Genomic DNA, 21,974 nt, shown 5'->3' with positions numbered 1-21,974 from the left:
GGGACTTCCCTGGTGGCCCAGTGGTTAAGAATCCGCCTGCCAATGCAGGGGACACAGGTTCGAGCCCTGGTCCAGGACCCCACATGCCGTGAAGCACCTAAGCCCGTGTGCCACAACTACTGAACCTGTGCTCTAGAGCCCTCGAGCTACAACTACTGAAGCCTGTGTGCCTAGAGCCTGTGCTCTGCAACAAGAGAAGCCACCGCAATGAGAAGCCGGCGCACCTCAGTGAAGAGTAGCCCCTGCTTGCCACAACTAGAGAAAGCCCATGCACAGCAACAAAGACCCAACACAGCCAAAAATAAATTAATTAAATAAGTAAATTTAAAAAAACAAAAAAAACAAGAAACAAGATCATGCATCTCTGTTAGCAATAGACATATTCATTACAACCAAGGAGATGAAGCTTTCTACAAAAGCCAAATCAGGCATACACAGAATAGGGAAAAGAGGGGTAGGGCTACCCTGATTTCTTTTTTTTTTTTTTTTTTTTTTTTTTTTTTTTGCAGTACGCGGGCCTCTCACTGCTGTGGCCTCTCCCGTTGCGGAGCACAGGCTCCGGACGCGCAGGCTCAGCGGCCATGGCTCACGGGCCCAGCCGCTCTGCAGCATGTGGGATCCTCCCAGACCGGGGCACGAACCCGTGTCCCCTGCATCAGCAGGTGGACTCTCAACCACTGCGCCACCAGGGAAGCCCTACCCTGATTTCTTTAAAAGCAGGACACATGAATTGATGCATCTTTTGTTGATAAGTTCTTAATTTGTTGTTTTAACAAACCCTGGCCTGTTTCTCTTTTGAGGCTGGGTGACTGCCTTATAGCTAATGTCAACAGTTGTCATTTTTTTCTTTCCCTTCAGAATTATTGCCAGTGAGTTTCAGTTTCCTCTCCTTCATTTATTTAATTTTTATTTTTGGTGTTTCAGGTTGTTTTTCCTGATCTACTTAAAGTGTATTGTTTCTAACTCCTCCAGATATCTTTCTCCCACTTTCCTGCCCCTGACAGCCTCTCACAGCTAGACACCATCCTCACATTGAACGAATTTCCATTTTCGCTGCACATTAGTAGTGAAGACATTAAGTGGAATCCTGATAGTGACCCTTTCAAGAGCTAAGGCACCATTTACTATTCTGTTTTAATTATGATCTCTTAGCAAATTTTCACCAGTTATAATGTTCACCCTATTTTCTAAGTCATGTTTCTCAAATACTATACAAAATTATGAAATCTGTGTGCATTACAGTTTCTGCTCTCCATTATGGACTAAATTTATAATTCTATAATTTTCTTGTAGGAAAAATGCTTATTAGACTGGAATGGTTACTTTGGTGTCAAGCCATACTGCTTTTTTGCTTATTGTGAATCATTAGACGCTTATATAATCTTTCATTTTACTTCATTCCCATCCTCCACCAGCAGCTCCCCAAGCAATAAGCCCACTGCATCCCTTCCCTACACAGTCAGTTATAATCTATGCCTTTTTTCTTTTTCTTTTTTTTTTTTGCAGTATGCGGGCCTCTCACTGTTATGGCCTCTCCCGTTGCGGAGCACAGGCTCCGGACGCACAGGCTCAGCGGCCATGGCTCACGGGCCCAGCCGCTCTGCGGCATGTGGGATCCTCCCAGACCGGGGCATGAACCCATGTCCCCTGCATTGGCAGGCGGACTCTCAACCACTGTGCCACCAGGGAAGCCCTATGCCTTTTTTCTAAAATGGATTTTTTATTTTACTGGTTCCTAATATATTCCTAATTTTAAAATAACTCTACATAACTAAAACAAAAACAGGCAGTATCCTATTATGATCATGGTAGTTCCTCCTTCCTGAAAAGGAATACCTCCTGCCTACAAATCACAATACTGCACCTCCTCTCTGGAGTGCTTCTGCCTGTGCCTGGGATCTGTGCTAGTCCCACGTGTTCTCTGTTGATATTCTTGTAATTAGATAAGGGTTCACAATTGGCAGCCTTATGGGAAAAAAGACCAAAAAGAGCTGTGCTTTATTTGGGTCTTGGGGGGAAAACAGATGTCCTAGGCAAGTGGGAGATGAAAGTCAAAGTTTTTGAAAGATTAGGAAAGCCAGAGACAGGCCATTTGGTACCAGCTTCACATGCCAAAGTACCATCTTCCTGTTGTGATTTCTAGGGTGTTTTCCCCTTGGGCTTTTCTGGGTGACTATCCCAAATTGACCTACACGGTAAGGAAGTATATTATCTCATGAGAGAAGCAGGGCAGGCAGCAGGATTGGTTGATTCAGTGGCACAATGACAATGATACAGGTTCCTTTCATCTCTGCCACTGTTGTCCTCAGGGACCATTTCACTTAAGACTGGTTCTTCTTTTATGCAAGACGGCTGCAGTAGTGCAGACGTGTCATTGCAAGCGTGAGAATATCTACAGCACAGAAAATGGATCCCCCTTCCAGAGGTTCTCCTTTTGAAGAGTATGAAAACATTACCCAGAAGAATCTAAGAAGACCTGCCTTTTCTTCTGTTGATTAGAACAAGATCACATGCCCCATCTCTAAATCAGTCACTAGCAAGAGGATCTCCCATCATTGCCTGAGGGAGGAAAGAGAAGAATTTGAACAAAATCAGGATTCTGTTAGTAAGGAAGAAATATGTGTGTGGAAGTGAGGGGGCAATAGATGCTGTCAGGCAATTATAATTGTCTACTACACATTGTGATTTGAAAAATAGCTGTGAAATTCGCCCTATGACCGCTGTGTAGTTGGTAGGTACCACTGAACTGCTACACATTTCTGGATACAAAATGACAAGGCTAGGTTGACAAGGAGAGAAAATGCAGGCTAATTAAGGACAGAACTGAGCCAGGATCAATAATTATTCTGATTAGAACCACAATAAGCCCTAATGAATGTACTAATTTATGTCTATTTGTCCTCAATAAGAATATGATCGGGCTTCCCTGGTGGCGCAGGGGTTGAGAGTCCGCCTGCCGATGCAGGGGACATGGGTTCGTGCCCCGGTCCAGGAAGATCCCACATGCCGCAGAGCGGCTGGGCCGTGAGCCATGGCCGCTGAGCCTGCACTTCCGGAGCCTGTGCTCCGCAACGGGAGAAGCCACAACAGTGAGAGGCCCGCGTACTGCAAAAAAAAAAAAAAAAAAAAAAAAAAGAATATGATCTTTACTGAATAAAAAAGATTCATTTGCTTATTTCTCAATCATTCTATATTTCTGATATATTATTTTACAGTATAGGCCTATTTGAATGTAAAAATTTTTTATTAACTTTATTGACATATCAGAGCATTAACAATAATGATTATTACTGATGATTGCAACTGGTCCTTATTTACTTAGTGCCCTTTTATAAATCAGGAATTTAGCATCTAAGAGATGCTAGCAATTCGCTTAGGCCACGTAGTGGGCAAGCTCAGACTGAGACTCAATTTCATCTGCTCATGTGCCTTCCGCTCCTTGGCTTTCCTTTGCCTTGGAAGACAGTCTCAAGACTCTGTGGCCTGTAGGGCCTTAAGTGATCAGGCCCTGCCCATCTCTGTGACCTTGCCGCTTATCCTCTTGCCCTCATTCAGTTTTCCAAGCACACTGGCTTCCTTGCTGTTTGTCTAACAAGCCAGTCTCACTCCCACCTCTGACCCTTTGCATTTGCTGTTCCCTCTGCTTGGATCACACGTCCTCGGTTTGAACAACTACCTCTTTTCCATTCTGGGTTCCTCGTCACAGGCACCTCCCAGGACTCTTCCATCTAATCTGTTTAGGGCGCCCACCCAATTACCTGTTTCTGTCCCACTTTTGTTTCCAGTATGGTACTTGAACAATCTTATGTAATTTACTGACTTGTATACTTGTTTTTTTCTATTTCGCCCACTAGAATGTAAGTTCCATGAGGGCAGAGACCCTGGCTGTATATGTAAAATGAATGAACGATCAAATGAATAAGTTAATGGAGTTAATATTTAGAAGTATTAATCTCTAAGAATCCATTGTCAGTCTTTTATCTCCTACACTAGGAATAAGGTAGGGTAATAATTGTCAATGAGCTGAGTATGCACGCTGTAGATTTTTTTTCCTGTAAAATTTGAGAACTAAAAAAGCCTGCTTGCTTTCTTTCTCTCTTTGAGGGAAAATAAAATATAGATATCAAAGTTTTTTGGAAAACAAGATAGACTTACTACAATTATTATATAAGAATTCAAGAGCTTAATCCAAGAGGGAAATTTGAATAATACTCTTAACTCTAGTTTTTATATTGATTATAATTTTAAGGACGCCAACTCCTTTAATTTCAGGGCATAAATGCTTAAAATAATGAAGGTATTATACATATAAAGCTAAATTGTAAATTGGGAGAATAATAATTGCATGATAATTTGGAGTGGCAAATTCACTTAAAATTGTTTTCTCTTACACACAATCTTTCATTTGCACTCAGGTATCTACTAAAATGATTTATTCTTAGAACTGTGTTGTTAATTATTCTGAAGTAATTATGAAGGTGCAAATTGAAAAATAGCTTTACCTCACATATTAATTTGGACGGGATTGACAGAAATGAAACAGAGAGCCTTCTTCCGAAGTCCCTTTTCTTTGGCTTTCAGCTCAGGACCTTCTCGATTAAAGTACGTGCGTTTGTGTTTTTTCTTTCCCTGTAGTTGTGTGGGTTGCCGTGTCATTTGCTACATATGTTGTGAGCCGTTATTTTCTGAGGCTTGCAGTGTGCCTTTACCACTCAACTAAATAAATCATCATTTCAACTTTGACAAGAACTTCACATTTCCGTCCTACCTGCTCATCTTCCCCAGATCTTTCCCCAGGTGACCTCGCAAACTACAGCGTCTGTGCCCAGGATCAGTCCAAACCCACTTGATGCTGTTTTCTGTCTTCTGGTGTTCCACTGCCACACAAACCTGTTAGAGTCGCTTACTATGAAGTACACTTCTCAGCTACACTCCCCATATCAGATTTCCAAAAGCAGATCTTCCTTCATGTGTATCCTGGCAGGGACCCCTTTCTTCCTCACTTTATAACCTGGGTAGATTTGGGTGTGTGATTGGGTAAGAGGCCATCAGGATCCAGGTGACAATGAGATCAGTAATTAAAGGGCTGGGTCAGCGTATCATTACGACTAAAGTTGGACAGGTGCATGGTCTGTGTAAGCTCTTGAGAGCCTGCCTTTGATAGGGTAGTTTTCATATACAGTAGATTGGCCTTTTTATGGCTCAACAAAGCCGTCTTTCTTTCTTTCTTTCTGTCTGTCTGTCTTTCTTTCTTTCTTTTTTCTTTCTAATCTGTGTGGGTGGGAAACAGCATGAGGTTATAGAAAAAGTATAGCAAAAGCAGTAGCAATGAGAAAGAATCCATAATGGGTGCACACACATTGCTGGAATATTTCCCAAGGATTTGGGGGGTGGCAGTGAGGCTTCTTTGGCGGAGGCAAAGTAGAACATGTGCTTTTCCATGTGTGAACACTGTGCTTTGAAAGGCCCTTTATGATTCACAAAAGCAGCTGCTTTTGAGCTGGTATAGCCACAGAGTTGGAAATTCACTTAAATAGGTGTATTGCAGACTCCTGACATCTGTTTTGGAGATTTGGTTAAGTGTTGGGAATTTGCTTACTCACTAGTGACATGGAACAAGTATTCCTCATTAGAGTGTTGGATCCTTTGTTCATTTCTTTAGGGTTTGTGGGTCAAAGCTAACAAGAAAAGACTTAAAATTTTAAACAGTCATTTGCTATGTTACATACACACTTACATAAGTTTGCAATGATGGCTTTCTTCTTAATTATAAAACTATGGATGACAGTTTTACTTTGCCTAGCAAATCAACTTTCCTGAGTTACTTTCAGACATATTTTGTTGTATTATAAGGCCTTCTTGCTCAGTATTTGTAATCTTATTGTGCACTGTTTTTTGATGAGCTTTAGTTTTACCTAACAAATCCTGTGGCTCTGTCTTTTTGTACACTTCTGTTGCATTTCTGAATGCTAGTTTTTGTCTACTCTTTTATCATCATTAATAAGTTATTTTCACTTTTCCAAGAATTTCAAACCTAAATAATACCAGCAGTGTTGTTTCTTGTCAATTTCAACAAGAATCATTTGTGTCCAGTTCTTTAAACAAGATAAGTAACTAGGACGTGATTCTTTTACTTTTTGCTCATTAGTTTTCAATTTATTAGATACTGACATAGTGTGGCATTTTCACATTTTTTTTAAAAAAAGGTGAAAGCTTTGTTTTTAATGGGTTATAACTATTATTATGTTTCTAAATGACAAAGCAAAAAAAGATTACCACCAAATAAGATTAGTGTGGATATCCTGAACTAGAAATCATTTGAAATGTTTCACAGCTATACCTTGTGCTAAATATAAAAATAATTGTGTTTCCCATGTGTGAGCATTAAAAGACCCAGTTGGAAAGTCACATAGTATAGCAAGTAGGTCACTATTGATGGTAGGACATGAGACAGGAAATGTCACAGCTAAGATTAGAGGCCCAAGCAATATGTCTCGACATGCTTACTGCATTGTTCATCCTAAGAAGTGGAAGAACTCAACAGGGTATAACTAACTTTAGCCCAATTTGAAAGTATTAACAAGGATAGCCTTTTAATCTGTCATTCCCATTTGTTTCTAGATAACTCACTTTCCCAGTTGGGCAAAATAATTGAACTGCTTGGGTCTGCACATTAGCAGACCTCTGAATACCAATTAAAATGGTACCCTTCACATTCTAGAACTATAAATGGGAAGCGATAATCAGCTATATACAGTTATAGGTATAGATTTACCTGGTGGTTGAAATTCCTAACAAGGAATAAGCAGCCAGTTAAAAGTGAATTCTCTTAAAATCGCATTTATCCTAATATTTGAATGTGAAGTAGTATTATATATGGATATGGGAGAAAAGTACACTTTTAGGGAATCCAGTTGCTTTTTACTTTTATTTTTGGGGTAATATGAGGAAGATTTAATATTTGTATGTGGGAATTTTCACCACAGAAGATACCTAACTTTGCATACATTTGCATATTCTAATTTTAACAAAAGACTAGGAAAAAAAGCAGTGCTTTCCTGCATCTGCCCCATACCTTGTTTGGGGGAGCCAGACCAAGATGGAGCCTTGGATTCTGAGAGAAACCATCCCCTCACGCTAGATTAAGCAATTGAACGCCAGCACAGAGAGCCGGCGGTTATTTGGATGAGCAGATGGAGGCATGCCGAGATGACTGAATTTGAGTCCATCTTTAGAGCACCGAGGATTCATTCACTTCCAGCACAGAGTCCTTCACAGGAGTACCCTGGCTCATGGATTGCATGTACTCTGCCTAGATAGTTTCACTGCTTGAATCTCAGAGGCCTTCCTAGGCTCACCTTTTCAAAGGTCATTAATGCAGATTAAAACACTCCACTTTGAACTAGGATTATTTCATGCAGGTTATAACTTTCAAGAGGTGAGCTGAGTGGTTTGGAGGCTCAATGAAAAGAAAGTATTTTGACAGTGTTTTTTAGTTTTTATTCCTTCTCCAGCTTAAACACAGAGCCTACATTTTTATTCCTGATCCAGATATGGTATGTTCGAAAAGGGTTAGAAGCACAGCTCTCACAGACATCCCTCTGGAATGAAAATTCTGGGAGTGGTTTCCATTTGGCAGGAAGAGGTCTGTTGGCTTCTGATTGAAGCAAACACAAGTGATGTGGCAGTTGGGTCTGGCTGCACCATTGTGTGTGCCGGGTTCTTGCCCACCATGAAGTAAGCTGGTTGTGAGCTATAAAGTTAGCTCATTTTCTAGGCCTCTGTCAGTTGACAGATGTTGGTGGGAACATCCCAGAAAATATTTAGGAGTGCCTGAAATAGATTCGTGCTTTGAAAATCCCTTTCTAGTTTCAAAAATGTATGAATAACTAATAAATATTTAAATCTTTATGTGCCTTGTAGAACTCCTTACCACCCTATGAAAATGGTTATCTAATTTTAGTTACTGCTATGAGATTTCTCTTTGATGTCAACGTAAGTGACCAGAAGGCCAGGTGCCCCATTCTTCTTTGACCCTAGTCAGAACCCTGAGCCTGGGTCTGGCTCTGCCTCTAACAAGAGGTGGATATGCAGTAAGTCCCCAGGCTCCTTTCTGAGCCTGACGTCTCTCTTCTAGAAAAGGAACCAAAAAAATGGACCATTTTTATGGACTTGTGCCAGTGTTAATACTCTATGATTATATTCATCTTTCAAGACCGTTTATTTTTCCTTTCTGTAGGGAGAAAGATGTAAAATTTTCTGGTTGGCAACTTTTAATTGTAAGGGCAATGCTCACCAGTTACTGGTTGGCTGTTTGAGTTCCTATTTTGGCTGTTTCTTTTACCTGTGTTATATGGAAGAGCTCAAATACCATTTGTCTGATCACAAATTCCAAGCAAGATTAACCAGTAGGTTTCATACTTTAACGCAAGAAGGGCATAAACGGGGGGATGGGGGTGGGTATGGAGGGTCTAGGTTCATAGGAAAATAGAGGGAATCCAGTATGCAAACATGTAACAGGAACCCAGTCAAGATTTACACAGTTAATAACCTCTGTCCCTTCATATAGGAAATACAGTACCAGTGCTTATAAACCTGTGTGCAAGGAAGTAGCACAAATAAAAGCTTCATTTATAAGAGCCATCTTGTCACTTTCTAAAAAGCCTACTGAAAAGCATATTACATAATTTTAACTGAGATACATACAACCGTTTATTATCTTAGGCTTTCTGATGATAGTAGATAATGTTGGTGGAATCTCTAAAATATAGAAAACAACTTAGATAGGATTATTTTTCTTGTTGTCTTTCTTTTTGTTAACAAAACTTTCTTTCTGAAGAAAGAAAGCCTTAATGTTACCTATAGTCTCTACACTATCCTGTCCTCAAATACAGACATAGCCAATCAAGGTTAATTTCCTAAGAGTGACTATCCTTAGCTTTCGTGAAAGACTCTGGTTGTGAGAGGAAAGGAATTAGAGGCTTTGTAATCTCCTTCTTGGGAGTTCTCAAAGAACAGAAGAGAAGCTAATTTTCATGGAGGAAATTTGACTGGACAAAATTCCAAAGACTGTCTTTTGGTCCTGTCTTTCTTTCTTTTTTCTGGCCACACCACACAGCATGCGGGATCTTAGTTCCCCGACCAGATATCAAACCCGTGTTCCCTGCACTGGAAGCGTGGATTCTTAACCACTGGACCACCAGGGAAGTCCCTGTCTTTCTTTATTTTGAAACCTACCTATGTTCTTGTAAGTTAGTCCCTTAAGAGTTAAGGGTAACCAGGTCTTGCCGCTGTACAAATAATTTCTCCTAGATGTTTATGTCTGTCCTTTCAGACTCTTGAAATAGGCTTTGGTCACTGAACTGGGTTGTCTGGCCCACTGCCTGGTAGGTGACGGTTACCACTGGCCACAGAGAACACACTAGACTTCTGGAGCTCCTGCCCCTCAGCATGGCAAATGTAGAAAACCACATTCAAAGAAAATAATCCAGGTGCTAACAGATTCTAAAGTTAGAAAACTTAGCCCTTCCACATAATAGAATACAATTTGTTTCTCCTTCCCACACAAAATGGAGCTGTCCAGAACAACCATGAGAACACCTGACCCCATCACATACTTCCCACTTGCAGCTGTCAAGGCCTCCAAGTGAAATTTGTGTGTGCTGAATAATTTTGCCTGGAGACACATCACAATCACATGTTTTAATGTTTGTGGAGGCTAAAAACTGCCAGTCCATTTGAGGAGTATGTGAATGTAGGCTAATAGGGAGACAGACACTGGCCGACCTTACCTGGTTCTTCTGGATGAATTCAGCCAGGCTCTCTTCTAGGTGACAGCAGGAGAAGACTCACCCAGGTAACCTGCCTTCATTCCTCACTCAGTAGACTTGTAGATGGAGGGTTTTTCCAGAGCTACCAGGAAACATAAGTTTGGGGATTATCTAAGAGTTGTTTGAGCAGTCAATGAGAGTACCTTTCTAGCAGGATGTCCATTAATTTTTAATTTTTGAGTTGGAAATGGCACTGGAGATTATCTAGATCAGGGTTTAGAAAGTGAAATTTCCAAGATAAACCAATGGGGCATGGGTAAAAAGTACTAGAATGTCTGTTCATTTTTTATACTCCAAAAATAAGAAAAATTAAATTTTACTACTATATATGAATTTGTATTTGTACCCTCCCCTGTTCTTCAAGTCAGGAGGCGCTATATTCTGAGGGAGGAGTAAGTTTCCCTCAACATGCAAGGGTTGACAATGATCCCCTCACTTGTGTACAGCATGTTGCACTGTATTCGTATGTGTCCAATTAAGTTAATCTGCAGAATATTATTAGTTTCAATTAAACTAGCTTTCAACAATAACAATAACCACCCCCCCATAAAAAAAACAGGGCAAGTAGCTTAAAAAGATTCTGGTGAAAACAAAATATGGATTAAAGATATCACTAATTGTGAAAGCAATCACAAGGGAGCAATATGAGGATGGAAGAGCTGACACTTCATTCTAGGACAGGCTCTTTGTTAGCTGCGTTGTGAGTTAAAAACAACGGTACAATCAGTTCTGATCAGAAATCAGCCCTCAGATCTCAAAATTATCAAGACAAATAACTGAAATACAGACTTACATCTACTATCATTAAGAATGAATACTGGGCTTCCCTGGTGGCGCAGTGGTTGAGAGTCCGCCTGCCGATGCAGGGGACACGGGTTCGTGCCCCTATCCCGGAAGATCCCACATGCCGCGCAGCGGCTGGGCCCGCGAGCCATGGCCGCGGAGCCTGTGTGTCCGGAGCCTGTGCTCCGCAACGGGAGAGGCCACAGCAGTGAGAGGCCCGCGTACAGCAAAAAAAAAAAAAAAAAAAAAAAAAAAAAAAAAAAAAGAATGAATACTTTAGAAGGAGGTGTATACTTTGCCTTGAGAAATTTCAAAATGCTGCTGAAAGTATTATTGAAGATATTGCTGAAATCTTGAAGAAGCAAATATCGTATTAGAACAAGTTATGGGGAGCAAAAGACTTGTTCTACATTGGTAAGATGTTAGATCTAACCTACTGTATTTGTTCATTTCTCTTTTACCAATGAAATATACTAAGTGCTTCTTTTTGGTGAGCCACCACTAGATGAGATTTATTTATAATCTTAATGAAAATGTTTTATGAAAAAACCTAAGTAGCGTTTCCTCTTAAACAGCAGCTGTTCCTTAGAGAAGGATTGTAGGGTAAGGTTACAAGAGAGAAATTCATTCACTGTATCATTCATAAGCAAGCTAGTGCAGCCAAGTTGTTGAAGCCATAGGAACACAAAATTCTGCAGGATGCTACTTTGTAGTTAATTTTATAAAAACAAACCTTTAATACACCATATAGCAGAAGCCATACGATATTTTGTATAAGGTTAAGAAGGGACCGTGAAACCTCACAGAGGTTTGCTGGTTATCTTGTTGAAAAACACTTGAGATGTCAAACCTACCAATAAGTTATATTCATTTTTCTTTGTATGAAAAGGAAATGGTTTCATATTTTGTTGACCACTTCTCTGATAATAAGCAACTTCAGTAGTATGCTACTTAGAGGTCATTTTTTTAAAAAAGCATAATTAGGGCTTACCTGGTGGCACAGTGGTTAAGAATCCGCCTGCCAATGCAGGGGACACGGGTTCGATCCCTGGTCTGGGAAGATCCCACATGCTGCGGAACAACTAAGCCCGTGCGCCACAACTACCGAAGCTCACGCGCCTACAGCCCGTGCTCCACAACAAGAGAAGCCACCGCAATGAGAAGCCGGTGCACCGCAACAAAGAGTAGCCCCCGCGCATCACAACTAGAGAAAGCCCGTGCGCAGCAATGAAGACCCAACACAGCCATAAATAAATAAATAAATTTTAAAAAAATAAAAATTAAAAAATTAAAAACATAATTAATTTGTCCTCTCAAAATAAAGGTATCATTTTAAGACTAAGTAAGAAAATAACTGAATTTTAAAGAAACTCTTATTATAGAGAGAATATTGTAAAAACAGAGTTTGGAAATGTTTATGTTGTATGTGATTTTATTGCTTAAAATTATGACAGCCATTAAAACCCACCTATGTAAAATAAATTGAACTTAAAACTAGACCTTCAAATTAACACATCACAAATAATTAAATCTAGATTTTCAACATGAAGTATGTTCAGTCACATTACTCTCGATAAAATCACGATTGTTCAGTAAGATGAAAAGGGTTTTTTACTCTTAGATGTAGTTAAAGAAAATAAATATTTAAAGTATTGCTTATTTCATATTTACCTTGTACATTTGTCATTTTGATGTTTGTTTTATAATGGACCTAATATAGTACATGGGTACATATCTAGTACATGAGCATGGTGTGCACGTTCAAAAGCTTTTTAGTGTTGGAATTCATGATTCAATAATTTTGGAAACTACTGCTCTAGGCTAAGGATTTTTAAACTTTTGGGGGCAGAGAACAGTCACAGAGTCTTTGAAACAATAAAAGATACATACCCTCTTCTCAGAAAAATGATACACATACTCTGCCAAATAAAATTTTGCCCAGAATTTCAGGGCAATCACATGCTCACTGATGGTTACTGTCATAGACTCCATTCAACCCCCTGGATAAGGACATGAATGACCTAAGGAGTTATGCGACTTACCCATGGTCACACAGTGACATAATCTGACCTTTCAATCAAGACTTCCTGAGCTTATGTCATTCTAGGCTTTGGTCTGGTTGCTGAGGATGCAAACATGAGGATGGAACTCTAGTTGGGCTCCCAAGGAATTCACAAGTTCACTGGTGACTCCAATATGCAACAAATAATCCAAATACAATTTATGTCTAGGAGAAACTTGTTTGGCATTAAAGGATGTGTGAGGGCATTATGCTGAACTCCATAGGAAACGCAGAGACGGGCAAGACAACCCTTGCGGAGAATCAAGTCCCAATTACTTGCTCCAGCTTCCAGTCCTTTTTCTAATGCACATTTTATACTGCTGAACCCAGTGATGCTCCTCATTGGGGTTTTGCAGCTTCGTGCTCTCAATGATGATGTACAAGTAGAGAGGTGAGGCAGCGGGTCACACGCCTTCCTATTTCTAAGCAACCGAAAGCTCTCTTTTTGGGTTTATGTGCACTAGGATGCACTTCTTTGCCTGTGCAATGGAGAAATGAACTCTTAGCTAAATTGGCAAATGGAAGAAAACAGGGCAGTCAGACGGGCGCGGAGACGCTTCTGGAAGTAGCATCGCGATGGCTGCGCAAGGAGAGCCCCAAGTGCAGTTCAAGCTCGTATTGGTTGGTGACGGCGGTACTGGGAAAACTACATTTGTGAAACGCCATCTGACTGGTGAATTTGAGAAGAAGTATGTAGCCACCTTGGGCGTTGAGGTCCATCCCCTTGTGTTCCATACCAACAGAGGACCCATTAAGTTCAACGTATGGGATACAGCTGGCCAGGAGAAATTTGGTGGACTGAGAGATGGCTATTACATCCAAGCTCAGTGTGCCATCATAATGTTTGATGTAACATCGAGGGTTACTTACAAGAACGTGCCTAACTGGCATAGAGACCTGGTACGAGTGTGTGAGAACATCCCCATCGTGTTGTGTGGCAACAAAGTGGATATTAAGGACAGAAAGGTTAAGGCAAAGTCGATTGTCTTCCACCGAAAGAAGAATCTTCAGTACTATGACATCTCCGCCAAAAGTAACTACAACTTTGAAAAGCCCTTCCTCTGGCTTGCTAGAAAACTGATCGGAGACCCTAACTTGGAGTTTGTCGCCATGCCTGCTCTCGCCCCGCCAGAGGTGGTCATGGACCCAGCGTTGGCAGCGCAGTACGAGCACGATCTAGAGGTTGCTCAGACAACTGCCCTCCCGGATGAAGATGATGACCTGTGAGAAAAGTGAAGCTGGAGCCCAGCGTCAGAAGTCTAGTTTTATAGGCAACTGTCCTGTGATGTCAGTGGTGCAGCGTGTTTGCCACTTTATTATATAGCTAAGCAGAACATGTGCTTAATCTTTGGGATGCTGAAGCAGATGAATGGGCTTTGGAGTGAATGTGGCAGTTAAAAAAAACAAAAAAAACACGAAACCTTCATTTTTTGGACCCGCATATTTAGGTGTTTTGGAACACAGTTGTTTCCTCGTTGAGTTTCAAATGTGAGACTGCTACAGTCACCTTACAGCATTCAGTGGTGGAATCTTGTTTGTTACTGTCGTCCCCATTCCTTTCCGTTTAGAATCACAATAAAGTTGTATTTCAAATATCTAAGCAAATGAACTCATCCCTCGTTTAAATGAGCATTTTAAAACCACTAACAGGGAAAATTGTGCCATGTTAGTATCTGAATTGCCTTTGCTATTACTACTTAATTTGAAGTCTGTTAGGTTAAATTCTTCTGATTTCCTGTACATGTGAATCATTTCACACAAATGAAATGACAGGTCAACAGTAGTGTATTCGGTAAGTCGTTAAGAGGTGTAAATACTGTCAATGCAGTTAGGCTAAAATAATACCTACCCCACCTGCCTTTTGGCCTAGGTAGTGTCACACCTAGGGAAGAGCTTGTTGGAGATTTGTGTGACCTGTCAGAATAAAAGTGGTACCTGTTTTAGACGTTTCAAATAGAGATCTTAAGAATTGTAGTTGCTTTTATGGCAAAAAGTAACCATGTTCTAATGTAGAGCTTCTCAAAGTCTGACGAAACCGTACAGATGGTTGCGGGAACTTGAGGGACGTCTCATCTGTTAAAAGTGAATATAAATTGTGCGTTTACTTGCCTTTTGTTTCAGCGTTAACATGTTTAACGTAAAGTTGGTATTCTAGGAAGATGTTCCACGTTTACCTGCTGTTGTCAAGTACTCCCAAGCTTTAAAGATGTCAAAGATTAAGGATTTCATTGGATACATCACAGCTTTGATGGTTTTTCTCCCCACAAAGAATTTTTGTGGGCGGTGCAAGGACACAGTAGGATGCTGCAACAAAAAAGTAGGGCTTACATTGGCTTCTCAGTGAAGTGAAACAAGACTGCCAAAGTCTCAGTAGGTTAACCACTTAATGTTCGTATGGTTTCCACATGTAAACGTGAATTGAGTCCGTCTTGCCTGAGTTTGATCCCATCGACACCATACTGTAGCAATTAGAAGTCAAAATAAGAGCTGTTTTGCTCATGCAAGTACTACTGTACTATAGTGCAGTTTACCAAAGTTCTTTAGGTGTCCAGTTATCCTTAAATGATTACTTTCCTACCTAAAAAGGTAGGGAAGGATCACGTCAATATGTGGAGAACTGAAATATAAAGGGTAAAATTGGATGCGTTTTAATTTGTTAAAATATTGAATAAATATTAATAGATTCACTTACAGATTTGAATTGCTGTATATGCTATGCTATATTCAGAACCAGATTTTAACAGATGTGAAGTTTCTTCCCATGATCAGGATGAGACCTTTAATTCAGATAACTTACATGAAGGATATGTGTGTGTAACCTTATGTAGAATGACAAATACGCTGAATCTTAAATGTAACAGTTAAATCTTGCAAGCTACTTGGAGGTGGGAGAGGATTTACGTCACTCGTCGGAAGAAAAAAATTGCCAAATACATTGCTTCTACTTTGCCTGGAAAAAAAAAAAAAAAAAAAAAAAAAAAAAAAAAAAAAAAAGAAAACAGGGAGTAATAAAGGAAGTATGGAAATTTATAAGCTTCATGATCTCCTTCCCCAAAGGCCTGAATCTATGTGATAAGATAGTAGAACAAATTCCTGCTGAGTCTGAATTTATTCCTATAAAAAAGGGAATGATTGGAATAAAGTAGGTGTAATTTTTTTTCTGCCTGGGTCATTAGTTAGTACTATTCTTGAAGGTGATATATAGAGTTTTTCCTACAAACATTGTGCTCTGTGTAGGGACTAAAAATAAACAGAGCTGCACAGGGAAGTAGGCAAGCATTATTGATCGCTGTCAGGCCAATTCCACTTTCATGTTTGCAAAAGGCACATCCCAGTGTTGCAAACCTATTTATAGGGGGCAGTTCGTTCATTGCTGTATATGGATGATAGAAACAAGGTGAATTGTCAGCTAAATTTTGGTTTACATTGGGAAATTGAACTAGAAGGGATCTCCTTTGGAATTAGTGAAGAGGGATCATCCCCTGTGTTCCTGTGGAACAAAGGAAAGAACCGTGGAGTCCAGTGTCTGGAGCTCCCAACCTAAGTGGGGCCTCCAGTTGGAGTTCGCCCCCTGGCTGCACCCAGCCTCCCTCAGCCGCATCCCCCACCTCCCCATCCTGGGAGCAGGGGCTAAAAGCAAAGGGGGTGCCTCCTCCCAGACCCCTCCTGCCCTTCAGTCCTTCTAGCGAGTTCTATTCTCCACTGGTATTGACCATGCTTGTGTGCACATGTGTACGCACGTGTGTTTGTGTGCACTCATGCATACCTGTGTATGAATGGAATGTTTTGTGGGATCCTCTTTTGACATTTGGTTCGCCATTCATTTTTGGTAAATTTTTGTAAATTTTTTTCTCTCCACTCATTTCCTACCAGAGTTTATTTACTCCTCTAATACCCCCAAACCCTTATTTTTCCAGTTTCCTTCCACCCCACTCACCAAGCTTCAACCCTTGGGCTTCTTTTTTTCTTTTTTTTTACAACTGTCAGTTCAATTCAACAAGCATTGAGTGAGTGCTGGGCATCTTTGAGGCTTGAGGCTAAAGAGACAACCAAGACAGAATCTTCATCCTCAAGCTGCTCAGTCCAGTAGGACATGTGGTCTATGCTCTGCCCTCTTCCCTCTGCTCTAGTTATTGATCGCACCCTCCAGGCAGAGTTTCCTGCCAGCATACTCCACTGTAGTAAGAGCAAAGCACTGGTTCAGTAAAAATGAATTCCGTCTTAAACCCCCAGTAACCTCTGATTTGTGAAAAGAACTGGGCTTGTAGCAAGGGGCTCAACTGCCTCAAAATGTGATATAAGAAGGGGTTGGATTCTGTGTGTTAGAAATGCCTAAGGGATGCTAATGAGCCTGACCACCTTCTAAACCTCTGCAGTGATGTTGTTTCACCTGAGGGCAAGGCTGTCCAGGCTCTGGGAAATGGCCTGGTGATAGTTTTCACTCTGATATGGTGGTCTTAGTGCTAATGCAACACTGGACTGCTAAAATAACTAACCATTTTAAAATCAGTACCAAAAACAGACAAGCAAACCAAGCCTGACTAAGCATGGTAACAGTTTACTCCAGTTGGAGGCTGGTAAAATTGCTTTCCATCATCTCTGTGTCCACCTCTTCCCTTTAGATCTTTTATAAGATCCTCTGCCCATCCAAATACAACATCAGTTTATTTTCCATGAAAGAGACACCAAGAATAGTGACAGGCAGTACATCTTTCACAGTCACAAAACTATGCCAGTTGTGTATAGGCCAGACTTCAAACAAACGGTAGGGAAGGAACTTGAAAACTAATAACCATTTTAAATATAACCCTCGTCTCTATTCCTCAGTCTTCTGATAATCACCAGACAAATGCTATCAGGGCTCAGATAATGTGAGCTCTTTACCCTTCAAGGCCTTACTGTGTGGCTGGAATTCTTAACTGGTTTCATCACTCATGACAGGGTTAACATCTTTCTGGTGGCTGGGTATTGTTCCCAGCTTCATTCTTGAAATCCTTTTGCGCCCTGTCACCCTTCACTAAATGTACTCAACTCTTCCTTGGTCTACCTCTGTTTCTCATTCCATACCCTCTGGAATATGTCACTATGTGTAGTGTCCATTCTGTACTGTCTCTGAGTGGCATGCATCCGCATGATTACAGCTGTCTTCCTGGAACCTTATATACAGTAATTCATTCTTGCCTTTTTCAAAGAGAGTGATGCTTTGAGGTCACTGGCACTGCCAAATCCAAATTATTCCTCATCCTCCTGCATGTTAGATCACTGCCCAGCATTCCAGAGGAATAAAAGTTGCTGGGACCAAATTCACCACCATTTCCTTGCATGTTATGGGCACCCTGATCACTGGCTGTTGCGTGGCAAATAGACTGTGCATGGACAAAAGGGGAAGCAAGGCAACCAATTAGGAGATTACCGTAGTAATTCAGATGGCTTGAGTAAGGTGACAGCATTGAGGCTGGAGAGAAGTGTATAATTTCAAGGTGACAGAACACACAGGACTTGAAAATGAATTGAATATGTGGGATGAAGAATGGAGTGGAAGCATGACGCCTCCTAAGTTTTGGGGAGAAGGAAGTTAATGAGGGAGGTGTGCTAAGGGGGGTGGGAATAGAGATAGCCCGAAGTTGGTTAAATGATGTTAAGGATCTCTTTCAATTCACTAGTGAGAATTTGACCTAAGATCATTAATATTGAAATATATGTACTAGCCTCTTGGAATCTATAAAGTTTAGAATGACTCTAAGGCATTGTTATTATTTTGCTTTTGTTCCATAAGATGGCTTCCATGGAGTGGGCTGATTTCTACACAGTGTGGGGCATTAGGAATGGGTAAGTTCTTTGAGGGTGAGAGCAGTGCCTTATTTGTCATACCTTCTGCACTAACAGTCTTACAATCATATGTTTTTGGTATGTCTGCTGAAACAAATAAATTAGATTGCATATTTGATTTATAGAGAACTTCACTATCTGGAAACAAATAGCATGCCTTAAAAATACATCTCTTTGAGGGGGAGTGCTGCCCCCCGAAGCAGCCAGGTGCCAGAGGACCAGGGGCTGAATCAGCTGGGAGGCATTACTGCAAGGGGACTGGCTAGGCAGAAGCTGTACTGGGGTAAATTTATGCCTGGGCATAGAATAGTGAGGGTCAAATCTGCAAGTCAGTGACAGAGTAACCTTCAAGAACAAGGATTAAAGTTTGGAGCTGGGAGGCCCAGGATGTAGGTCAAGTCATCCAGGACTTTGCCCTGTAAATAGCCTCCCTGTCCCCAGGGTGCAGGTAGTCCAAGAGGTTGTTCTGGGCTGGCTGGTTCTAATGGGCTCACTGAAAGCTGGTCTGGGCATAACTGCCATTAAAATGGGCATTGTACCGCGGAGCGGCTAGGCCCATGAGCCATGGCCGCTGAGCCTGTGCGTCCAGAGCCTGTGCTCCACAACGGGAGAGGCCACAACAGTGAGAGGCCCGCGTACCACAAAAAAAAAAAAAAAAAAAAAAAAAAAAAATTGGGCATTGTATAAGGAAAAAAATTCTGCCATCTGGAAAAAGGAAGAAAATGGACCCATTTTCTGCATCATCTACATTAGATAAAAACGTCATATCCCCATTGGCAATATTTTATGTGTTTGCCCCGACTGAGGCTTATAGCCCACAGACGTGCCAGTATTATAGGATCAATATAAAAATTCCTGTTGTTTTGCTGACGTAGGTATTCACTGAGGGATTATTTGGGAAACAGACCTGAAAAGCAATTATGTGGCAAGTTCAATATGCTAGTTCTCCTTGAGAGGGGTTGCTGAGAAAGAACCTTCTGGGAGCCTCTCTGGTTTCGTGGCATGTATGATTCCTCCTGATGTCTTGTGGCATGTGGTACTATTTCTCCCAGTTCTTAGTTGTTGTTGTTTTTTTACTTCAGTCCATCACTTTGAGGCATCTTTAGGTAACATCCACAAATATTTTGGAGCTTGTTCTTTTAACCACAAATCTTTATAGCTTTTCAATTTGTTTTTTGTTTGTTTTTTAATTTTTATTGGAGTATAGTTGATTTACAATGTTGTGTTAGTTTCAGATGTACAGCAAAGTGAATCAGTTATACATATATTCACTCTTTTTAAAGATTCTTTTCTCATATAGGCCATTACAGAGTATTGAATAGAGTTCCCTGTGATATAGCTTTTCACTTTGTTTGGCATCTGGGGATTGGCACGGAGGGAGTGGTGCAGGGGAATATATGAGACTTTGTTTAAAAAAATGGCTACTCTCAGGTTGATAGCCAGGGAAATATCTGTTTGTTGTCCTCCTGGCATAGAGTTTGAAGCATTCATGAGGTTCCCTTCTCTCCACCCTGTTCTTGACCTTCCCCCACCTCATCTTCCCACCTGTTCTCCCCACTGTGAGAAAGTATATTTGTGGCCATCTCCACCTGATGGCTTTCGTGTGTGTGGCCTCGGCCGTGGAATGCTGAATGTTTGCACTGAGCTCGCAGAGAGCCAAGTCGAGAAAGAAGCATGTTGGTGTGAGGCCAAGTGCTCTTCTAGTGTGGCTGCTCCAGTTTCATCCCTGACCCAAGCTGGAGTACATTCTCCAAGTCGAGGAAGGCCAAAGAGCGGCTTGAAAAGGGAGCAGGAATTTTGTACTTTATTTTTAGCTACAAGAGCAGAATTCTGCTCCACCGTAAGTCAGCATTTTTTGCTTTATGATCCACTGCTGGACTAGACTGATTCCTGGTTACCAGGCTCACTGGCTGCCACATGGGCCACTTGGAAGCTGCTGCTTTTGCACTTCCACGCTCCCTCCTTCCCCTGCACATGACATTTTCTAACTTCTTTTGGGACCTACACAAAATAAAAGAAAATAGCCCACCAAGACCCAAGATTTCCCATGTTGTGAGATATATTATTTCCTGCCATTCAAGAGATTGTTTTATAATGCCAGCCAGGAGAGTTTTTAGGAATAGGCTAATATTATTTTGTTTTTTCTCTTAATCTTTCCTCATTTCTTCTTAGATTGCCAAGAGCCTCCAATGGGTTTCTGTAATAAAAGTGCTTCAGTATTTTCTTTCTAGTGATAAACAATCAGCCGATTATTTATTATGGTCATTTTCTAAGGTAACTGGCAGTGTTTCTTTGCTATATTGATACCATAGCACAAATGGTGAATTCCCTGACAATAGTAGCAGTTAAGCCTGGGTCGGTCAGATGTACTAAATGAACCCAGAGAATTATTGCTCATCTCACATAATTTCTCCAGAGAGGGAGAGGGAGGAAGTCTGAAAAAATGATAATCTTACCAAAAAATAAGGTATCCAGTCATCTTGGCTAAACTGGCATTTAGAAGAATAAACTGAATAGGTTATTCTACTGTTTCCATTAGAAAGAGAATCTGAATCCACAGGAAAGACTGACCTGAGTCCCCTGGCCCTTCCACTTTGGGGTACCAGTGATGGTGAGAAATCGTAAGACTGTTGATCAGGGCAGAGATCTTCCTCTTCCTACTCTGTCCCCACACTGGCAAAAAGAGGACAGTGTTTCTGGAGAAACTTCTTGGGATAGAGCACTAAGCAAATACATTGATAAAGAACAATCCTTTAAAGGGGAGGTTGGCTAGTCAAATATTATTCATATATGTGGCAAAGCTTTTTTACCTCTGACAAAGAAAAGGAGATGAGAATTTGTTTTAAAGTGCCTGTGTACATGCTGAAGCATGCATGTGTGTTGGGGGGTGGGCGGTGGGAGGGAATTCCTTGGTAGTGTTGTCTCCTTACTAAGTCTAGTTCATGGGACTTGGTCCAAGTAGCTTCAGTCTATAAAGTCTTTGATGGAAAGGTACTGCCATTGCGATTGAGAGGGGTTGGGATTTTCAGATCTTAGAATTCTTTCTTGCTTCCAGCGCGGATCAGATCCAAAACAGAAATAAGAAGGGCAAATGCCTGTATGTCAAGTGAAGGGCTCACCATATTGTTTCCTTGTTTTCTCATTGCTGCCCTTTCCTTGCTTCTTCTGCTTCACCAATCCAAACCCTAATCCGTGCCTCCACCAGGAAGTCTTTTCTGCCTGGCTTTCCCACACATTCACATCATGTCTGTTGTGTTTCTCTGTCTTAACTTGATGCTGCACTCTGCTGTTGGCTGCTCAAGGATTGAGACAATGACATATCCAGTAACCACTTTTAAACCATTTAATAGTTATTGAAATGAACCTCTAGTCTCTGTATTGGCCCTCTAACAACAGTAGCCAGTGGTCTTCATATTAAATTGCAAGTCAGCCCAGGAACTATTGTAAGTATTGTTTAATACTTTATGTGA

At 40.9% G+C, this 21,974-nt stretch overlaps 2 protein-coding genes across 4 annotated transcripts in view; both read left to right on the top strand.

Annotated features, from left to right (window-relative positions):
* MARCHF3 (membrane associated ring-CH-type finger 3) overlaps positions 1-21,974 on the top strand; it is a gene marked incomplete at its 3' end in the record, with an annotated part of 154,100 nt that overhangs the window by 8,357 nt on the left and 123,769 nt on the right. The gene's annotated exons all lie outside the window — the stretch shown is intronic.
* On the top strand, positions 13,215-15,362 carry LOC308617078 (GTP-binding nuclear protein Ran). The gene has a single exon (XM_081233753.1). The coding sequence runs from the start codon at positions 13,252-13,254 to the stop codon at positions 13,900-13,902; it is 651 nt and encodes a 216-aa protein (XP_081089879.1). The 5' UTR covers positions 13,215-13,251; the 3' UTR covers positions 13,903-15,362.

This window comes from Mesoplodon bidens (genome assembly GCF_964165515.1).
Source record: "Mesoplodon bidens genome assembly, chromosome: 4".
Classification (NCBI taxonomy): domain Eukaryota; kingdom Metazoa; phylum Chordata; class Mammalia; order Artiodactyla; family Ziphiidae; genus Mesoplodon; species Mesoplodon bidens.
Note: the sequence above shows the minus strand (reverse complement) of the source record. Positions and strands in the feature narration are given on the sequence as shown.

What these genes read in the sequence shown, in the direction of transcription:
- LOC308617078 (XM_081233753.1), top strand. Translation starts at nt 13,252, where the DNA reads ATGGCTGCGCAAGGAGAGCCCCAAGTGCAGTTCAAGCTCGTATTGGTT.